Genomic DNA, 8688 nt, shown 5'->3' with positions numbered 1-8688 from the left:
AACCTGTGCTCTTCACATACCAATATCTGTCATCCCAGTATCGACTCATCAATCAAAGAACAAAAAACAAGCAAAGAATGATGCCTATCTTTGCATTCCTTTTCCAAAGATACAAGTAACTACAATGCCCCGGAGCCAGTTCACTAGCTTATTCTTTATCTTTTCCTTTTTGTCTAATTTAAACTTCAACAAAGCTCTCTATATATAACCATCTCAGGCAACTCTACCAAGGATCCCCAAGCACAGAGCTAATTCACTTTTAATCAACCCTCTTCCCCCCGCAACACACACAGACACACACACGCAACCAAAAAAAAAAGAGAAAGACACTACCCACAATCAGATATAGATGGCAGAGTCAGCTGTGGGCTATGTGTTGCAAAAGCTTGCTGATACCTTGCTGAAGAAAGCTCAGGAACTGCAAGCTGTGAGTGGCCAGATCGAGCAGATGCAGAAGGAGCTTCGCTTGATCCAAGCTTATCTAAGAGATGCCGATTCAAAGAGCCACAAAAATGAATCGGTAAAAGAGTGGGTTAAGCAAGTCAGAGACATTGCCCATAGAATAGAAGATGTGATTGATACCTTCCTGGTTGTGATTGAAGAAAACCATCCCTGGTACCGTAAAATTTATATGTGGTTAAAAAAACCCTGTAAAATTTACAAGCTGAGTGGCGACCTCAACGAAATCACACAGGATCTGAAAAAGATTTATCAGCGTCGAATCGACTTGGGAATTACGATTCTGGGTGCTGATAATGAACAAATTGGTCTGGTACCTTATAGGCCAACAAAACCTACTGATGTTGATGAATCAGAAGTTGTGGGCCTTGAGAATGACAAGCAAAACATTATCAAGCAGCTGCTCGACACGAACATTTCAAGGCGGATGGTGCTCTCAATTGTGGGTACTGGCGGCCTCGGGAAGACAACCTTGGCTCTAAAAGTATTCAAAAGGTGCACACTCTCTCTTCTAAAATCATTTTTTTGTTTGTGTAAAGAAAGTAATATTTGTGTGGAACAATATATAATAGGAAAATTGCTTATCTGAAACCAACTAGTTGTTTAGGAAGTCAACTGTCCAAATTTAATCCTTCGTTTAGATTTTTATTTTTCCTCTCTCAAAAAGTGATGAAATACTTCAATTATTCATTCCTATATATTAGCAATCATTTACCTTGCTTGTAATCGTTATACCAAGAGCAACCTGCCACAATTTTTTTTAATTCTGCACAAAATCCAGCATTTTCATTCAACAAAAACTTATATCGATTGTCGCACATGAATGTCCATTTCTAACCATTCATTTTTCTAACCACAGTGCGGAACTGGAACGGCATTTCAATTGTCGCACATGGGTGTCCATTTCTCAAAAGTTCAATATAAATGATATCTTCAGAAAAATTCTTTACTCAATCGAACCCACAATGGAAAATAGAAATCCACCCATAACTGATGAGAATTTACCTGCCGAGCTTCAGAAATCCTTGACCTCCAAGAGGTACCTAATTATCCTTGATGATGTGTGGAGGGATAGTGATTGGGAGCAATTGAAAAATGGATTACCTGATCCAAAAAATGCGAGCCGCGTGATAATTACTAGTAGATCAGGTGATGTTGCTCGCGCAGCAGATTGCAATACACCACCATATAAACTCCGTTACCTAAATGATGATGAGAGTATAGCTCTCCTCTTCAGAAAAGCTTTCCAACAACATATACAACCTGAGAATTACCCTCGTGATCTCTTAAATGTTGCCGAAAAATTATCAAAAAAATGTGGTGGGTTACCTTTGGCATTAGTTGTGCTAGGCGGTATCCTCTCAAGGAAAGAGCGCAACTACACTGCTTGGAATACAACTGAGGAGACCTTAGATTGGCACGATGAAGCTGGGAAGAAGTGCTCGCAGGTCCTAGCCATGAGTTATGAAGACTTGCCTTATGAACTCAAACCATGTTTCCTTTATTTTGCTTCTTTTCCAGAAGACCATAAGATTTCGGGAGTGCACGTTACAAGCATGTGGATGGCTGAAGGGTTCGTGCCGAAAGATAGTGCAAGAACAATGGAGGACCGAGCCGAGAGATACCTTCAAGAGTTAGTGCAAAGGTACATCCTTCTTCAGTTCAATTTTTTAAGCTACTTATCAGTAGATCTAATCCAACATTATTCCTTTCTAACGACTCAACTAAATTCAATCACTGTCTTGTACACACATGATTAAGGATAATACCAAACAAATTTTATTTTATATATATAATAATATTTGCATGAAATTTAGTATCTTTTAATGCATAAAGTTCAAGAATTGTATCTCTTAACACATAGTTAAATATTATTAACATTTAGTTAGATATTATACAATTATTAGTGTGCAGAATAGAGGACCGTGTTGAAAGGAAAATAATTCGATACTAAACCATTTTCATTTTTTTTTCTCTTGCATGTTGCAAGTACAAATGTTATTTATTGGTCCTTAGCAAGAGTACGTATATATAATATACAAATGCAGTTTCCGAATGTGTGAGGGAAACACCAAATTATAATAACTAGTGGATTCAAAGGCTAAAAACAATAAGCTTAAGCAGAGACGTACCTGGATTTTATTGGTATGATTAGCGGGTTGTGGATTGCCATGAATAAATCATTTCAGACTGTAGACTATTCATAGGTAGGCAAAATTTTCTCTAGAGATTTTTTTGAAAAATATTCTTATAAACCAATATATTTTATTAAAAAATATTTTTAACCGAATTTTTGTTTGAAAAATTACAATAATATTCATAATTTAACTGGAAACTACAATTAAATTGAAATTCAATGACCGACGAGGAAGAGATTTGAGTACATACTAACATAAATTAATTAATTGGCTTACCCAAATTAAGTAATAAAATTGACAATCACAACACCCACCCGGAGGTGAAGAAAACGGGAGGTCAAGGATATAGCTTGTCTTCTTCCGTTACACTATAATTTGAAAGGTAAAAAAACAAAAAACTTTACAAGATTACAGTAAGTCATCTTTGTCTATTAAATTTTCAATCAAATAAAAACTTTTTAAGAAATAGTAGATCTAGAAATCCAATTAAACAAGACATGCATAATAGTAGATCAAGAAATCCATAACCGACAAAATTTTATTTTAGAACAGTGAAGCAATCTGATAGCCATATATATATAGAATTAGGTTTGCTATTTTACTTATATAAACATATGATGGCATATGTTTATAAGTTATCTTTGCATTTTTAATATCTAAATAATCAATTTGAAGCACTCAACTTGTTCTCCATATTAGAATGTGCTTGGACGCAAAAATTTACATTTTTTTTGAATTATTTTACTATTAAGAATTTTTCAAAACAGTGTTTTTGAAAACTTTTTATTATTTTTTAAGATTTTTTTTACCAAGTTAAAACCCTATTTTGAACAACTCTAAAAAAAAGTGAAAAAGTTGCAAAAAAATGTCAAAGTTGATCTCCAATCAAATTCTAATATGGAGAAATTTTGAAACAGAGAGAAACATGTTTGGATAATAAAACTAATTAAAAATTCTGGTCCATTAATTAAGCCCGGTCCAAACTTTGGATCTGGATCATTGGTCCCGATTCTTCTAGTACATTCAAATTTTAATGTATTTCAAATATTTTCCTAAATTATTAATAATAATTTATAAAAATAAAAATTCTATTCACTCTTCTCGTATGTAACTCAAACCAATGATCTAAAAATGAAAAACTTTGGATTGGTGAAATTTTTATCGATCTAAAATTTTGATCGGTGAAATATCATCCTTCTATGCATCAACAAATTGAGAAACTCTTGATCTTTCTCTCTTATTTGATAATATTTTATATAAATAAAAAAAAATTCCTTTGTAACGGCTGGGTACGTAGGTTGGATTGTCTTTTTCCTTGTCTAGGTGTTGTAATTATTGGGTTTTCTCAGAGGTTCTTTTGACGGTCTACTTAGTAAACTGGTAATGACTAGGGCTGCTCTTCTGTTTTTCTGTTTTTTTTTGTTTTTATGTTTTTTTGTTTTTTTGTTTTTTTTTTACTATTTTACTGTTGACAAAAGGAATGAAAATAGTGCCAAATCCAAGCTTTGAACAATGCTTTACTTAAACATCTTTACTGACAAAAGTAAAGCCTCAAACTTTACTAAAGTTATTGCAAGTTATACTTGTACACTTGATAAACAAACCAGAAAAAAGATAATCAAATTAAAAATATTCTGCAAGTGAGCCATGTGTGAAGTTCTCATTCAACCGAACTTTTTCTGATTTTTTTATTTATATCCAAAAATAATATATATTTTATAAAAAATAACCAAACGTCGGGTGTATTTTCAAAACTAACCAAACCGGAATTTTTTTTTCCGGTTTTAACACCAACTACCGGAAATTTTTTTTTCTGGAAATTGATATCTAAAACCGGAAAAAAAAATTCTGGTATCCAATTCCGGAATTTTTTTTTCCTATTTTTAGTCCCAAAACCGGAAATTAGATTTTTCAGTTTTTTTTTTAATAAAACTCATTTACATATATACATATACATATATTATATTATATATACATATATCATAAAAATGAGTTTATAAAAAAAAAAACAAACGATGTTTATAAATAAAATATCTATCGTTGTATGCCTACTATTGAACGAAAACTTAAACTGAATTTTAGAGGCACTAAGCGACATTTTTTTGAAATTCTGATGCTTTGGATGCAACGATGCTCGGGGTTCTCCTGGGCAAAATCGGATCTGTCTCGTCCCCCCCTTTCCGAAAAATAGTCATACCCCCAAATCTGACTTTCCTATCAAAAGTTATGGCTATTTAAAGTTTTTTCGAAAGCTGAACTTTGAAAATTCATAACTAACTGTAGGAAACTCCAAATAAATTGAAATTTATGTCAATTCTGTGTATTTTTTAATGCTCTACATGTTGGTGTAATCATTTTTGCAGTTTGGTCCCTATATCAGACCAGACTTGCTGATTTACCAGTAGAGGTCAAATTTGATGTACATATACATATATTATACATATAAATTTTGTATTTATATCCAAATTTTTTTTTAAAATTTTCCAGACTTAACACTAATTACCGGAAAAATTTGGTGTCTCAAAAATTTAGTTTAAGTTTTCATTCAATGGTAGACATACAACAATGGGTATTTTATTTATAAACGTCGTTTTTTCTTTTTTATATAAACTCATATTTTTTTATAATATATGTATATATAATATAATATATGTATATTTCCAGAAATTTTTTTTCTGGTTTTGGAACTAAAAACTGGTAAATTTTTTTTTCCGGTTTTAGATATCAATTTTTTCCGGTTTTAGATATCAATTGGTTACCTTTCTCTCTTCTCAACGTAGTCCGTATCATCTGACATACCTCAAATTTTATTTTTTATTTTTTTGAAGTGGATGCCCGTAGGCTTTAATACGTCAAACTTTCAGTTAATATAAAACCGGATCAAATTCTTTTCGTGCATAAAAAGTTTGAACGGTTCACAATATTGCTGTAGATATCTGCAACCCTCGGCACACGTGTGATACTTATATCTAACTCAAACCAAATTTATATGTAACTTATATATTAGCTGATCAGTAAGAATTTTTATAATAATAGTTTCAGCATTACAGTTTCCTAATATATTTTATATTTCTATCACCGCCTATCGGTAATCCTAGTGGGACCTCCGTAAGGAATACCTCATTTTTTATATATATCTGAGCCTTCATCATTTATAAAAAATTTCTTTGGACGAAAGATATAGCCAAACGTTCATCATTTTTCATTTTAAATTGACTTAAAGAAATACCAACTTATTTATAAACAAATATTTCCCTACTTCTTTGATGTCAATTCGTATGAAAAAAATTGTTGTAGGTGCTTGATTCAAGTTACTAAAAAATCATGGAACGGCTACTGTAAATACTGCACTATGCACGATCTTCTACGAGATTTGGCTATCACCAAAGCCAAAGAGGAGAACTTCTTCACCGTATTCTCAAAAGAAGGCAAAGATGTTAACCAGCTACCTGCTATAAAACCGCGCCGTGCGGCACTGCAATTTTCCACTCTCACACAGGATGGTGTTTATTCAGAAAACACTCGTTCTTTACTCTGTTTTGGTTTTGACCTATTTTCATCAAAGGATTGTGGCTTTAGCAAATTAAATTATAGTAGCTTTAGTCTACTTAGAGTGTTAACCTTGCAGAATGTAGATATGACCGAATTCACCCAGAGACAGTGGCCGAAGGGCTTGGTACATTTGAGGTATTTGGGTTTAAGATACTGTTATATTCCAAAGGATTTATTTAAGAAGTTTTCCTTCTATAATCTAGAAACCATTGATTTAGATGGGTCATTTTCTGCGGAAGACACTATTGTTTTGGATGTCCTAATTCCAACCCTAAAACATGTATATGGTAGCTGGCGTTTCGATTTCCGTTTAAAATGGAATCAACATACAAATCTACAAACACTCGAGTATGTGAGTACAGAGACAGAAATAGTGGAATTAGCATGTTGTATCAACTTACGTACATTAGTGATTCGCTTTGAAGGGAGTATAGATAATGAAAGGGTTCAACAAATGTGGCGATGTTTCGAGGCTGTGCTGAGAAGGACCGAACAGTTGGTCTACTTCGGTATTGTACAGCGCGGAATTGGGCTTCTACCATTTGGTGGTACAACGGACTTACCTTGTCATGGGAAGATACAAAATCTATATCTCAATGGAGAGTGGATAAGAGATATATGTGTTCCAAGTGAGATGTTCCCACCAAACCTAACCAAATTGACGCTCTATTGCTCTAAGCTTGAGGAAGATCCAATGCCCATATTGGAGAAGCTGCTGAGCCTCAGGATACTTCGTTTAGGCACAGTCTCATATGTGGGAATTAAGCTGATTTGTTCAACCGGAGGGTTTCCTAACCTCGAAAAACTGAGGCTCATTGAACTGCCAAATCTATGTCATTGGGACATAGAAGAGGGAGCTATGCCTGTCCTTCGTCACCTCGGAATTGATGGATGTGAGAGGCTGAACGCACTTCCTGAACTACAGAAGGTGCCGACTCTTCAAGAGTTAGAAGTAAATTACCCCTCGGATGAGCTACGCGAATCTATGCAAGGAGATAAAGATCTACACAAGATTAAGCATGTCCCATTTGTGCGTAAAGAATAGTGAGACCTCATGCGCTTCTTTGGTTGTAATTAACATTTCTTTACTTGATTGCTGCTCATATATACTTTGCTATTGTTTTCATTGTAATTAATTGTTCTTCTCTTAATTATTGCAGTGGTTGGTAAGCAAAACAATAAAAGGAGACTACACGAAAGAATGCAAGTAAAGACGAACGGTTAGATTTTGAGTCTCAATTATTGTAAGTTCTCCTTTTTAGTTTGTTGTTCCGAGGTTGTTCAAATTTTTCTATTTTCTTGTTTGTTATGTTTAATTTTCTATAGTCCGTACATTTCATTTTTATTTAATTTTAATTGTACTCTTTTATTTTGAATGGGTTGATGTTATTTATTTTATTTATGTAACATTATGAATGATTTCTTTTATATATCTTTGTTGTGAGTATATTTTTGGTTGTAATATTAAATACTCTATTTAAAAAAAAAAAAAAAAAGTTTATAGTTTTAGACAAAACATAATGATTACTGTTAGTTTAGACTTCAAGTATATAATTATTCGAAAGAGGATGGAAGAAAAGCATAATAAATTATTAAAAAAAACAATAGATGAAGAAAAGCTCATACACATGTAGGGGTGTCAATGATACCCTTTTAACCCTTTGCCAAAGAATAATAAATGGTCACTTAAATTTGGTGTTTGCGTTTTTCTAAACAAAAATTTAAAATTTAATCAGTCGATCAAAACCACTCAAGAAAATCAACCCCAAGCCTTAATTAAATTACTTATAGGCCCCTGCCAGTTCAAGTTCTGGTAAATCTACAAGTCAGTTATAACACAGCAACACTTAGGATCGCAATGACAGCATTCAGACAGAGAATTCGGCCAACCAACACAAACAAGCATAACCACATGAAGCAAAGGCGCAACATAGGTACTGTACCAGCAAAAAGGAAAACAATAGCAAGGGCAAGGTCAGAATTGAAACAAGGCACAAACCGGCATGACATCAATGATCATATCGAACGTCAAATTCGGGTAATTCGTACAACACCAAACATCAACAGCGACAAGGGAAAAATCAAGCACAATAGTGCACGGCACAAGGAAAGATAACCCAACAAATTGCCTCCAGGAAAATCAACAACCCACGAGGTCGATCATAATCATCATAAACCCGATAAGGCACAGATCGAACAATAAAACAAGCAATTGAAGGGTTACCCGAGGTTTAGGTGTCTCTCTTTTAAATGGCCGGTACCAAGGCAGCAACGTCGCCCCGCCTCGCAACCGTCCCAAATCAACAAGCAACGAAAATCAGAAAGCACCAAATCACAGCCAAGAGACACAATATGCACCGAATTTCTCAAGATTTCGGGTAATTAGCACTTAATCACAAGAAAACAGAAAGAGGGGGAAACTTCTCAACACATGAGTGAAAGGAGGGCAAAAATAAAAAAGAGCGAGAGAGAGAGAGAGAGACTGTTTTTAGGGGTGTCAATGGTACCTTTTTAGCCGTTTATCCGACCCGTATCGTAT

The 8688-nt window shown here is 33.9% G+C and overlaps 1 protein-coding gene across 1 annotated transcript; it reads left to right on the top strand.

The window, feature by feature from the left end:
* The first annotated feature begins 319 nt into the window (after positions 1-319).
* On the top strand, positions 320-7194 carry LOC144554402 (disease resistance protein RPP13-like). Its single transcript, XM_078302723.1, has 3 exons — positions 320-954; positions 1319-2104; positions 5895-7194. The coding sequence occupies exons 1-3, from the start codon at positions 350-352 to the stop codon at positions 7192-7194; spliced, it is 2691 nt and encodes an 896-aa protein (XP_078158849.1). The 5' UTR covers positions 320-349.
* The last annotated feature ends 1494 nt before the right edge of the window (positions 7195-8688 follow it).

This window comes from Carex rostrata, chromosome 5, assembly GCF_964058835.1.
Source record: "Carex rostrata chromosome 5, lpCarRost1.2, whole genome shotgun sequence".
Taxonomy (NCBI): Eukaryota; Viridiplantae; Streptophyta; class Magnoliopsida; order Poales; family Cyperaceae; genus Carex; species Carex rostrata.
This window is presented reverse-complemented; position numbering and strand designations above follow the sequence as displayed.

Excerpts from the sequence above, each read along its gene's own strand:
- LOC144554402 (XM_078302723.1), top strand. The coding sequence starts at position 350 with ATGGCAGAGTCAGCTGTGGGCTATGTGTTGCAAAAGCTTGCTGATACC. Across the intron at positions 955-1,318 it reads GCTCTAAAAGTATTCAAAAG|TGCGGAACTGGAACGGCATT; the intron begins GTGCACACTCTC and ends TTCTAACCACAG. Across the intron at positions 2,105-5,894 it reads CTTCAAGAGTTAGTGCAAAG|GTGCTTGATTCAAGTTACTA; the intron begins GTACATCCTTCT and ends AAATTGTTGTAG.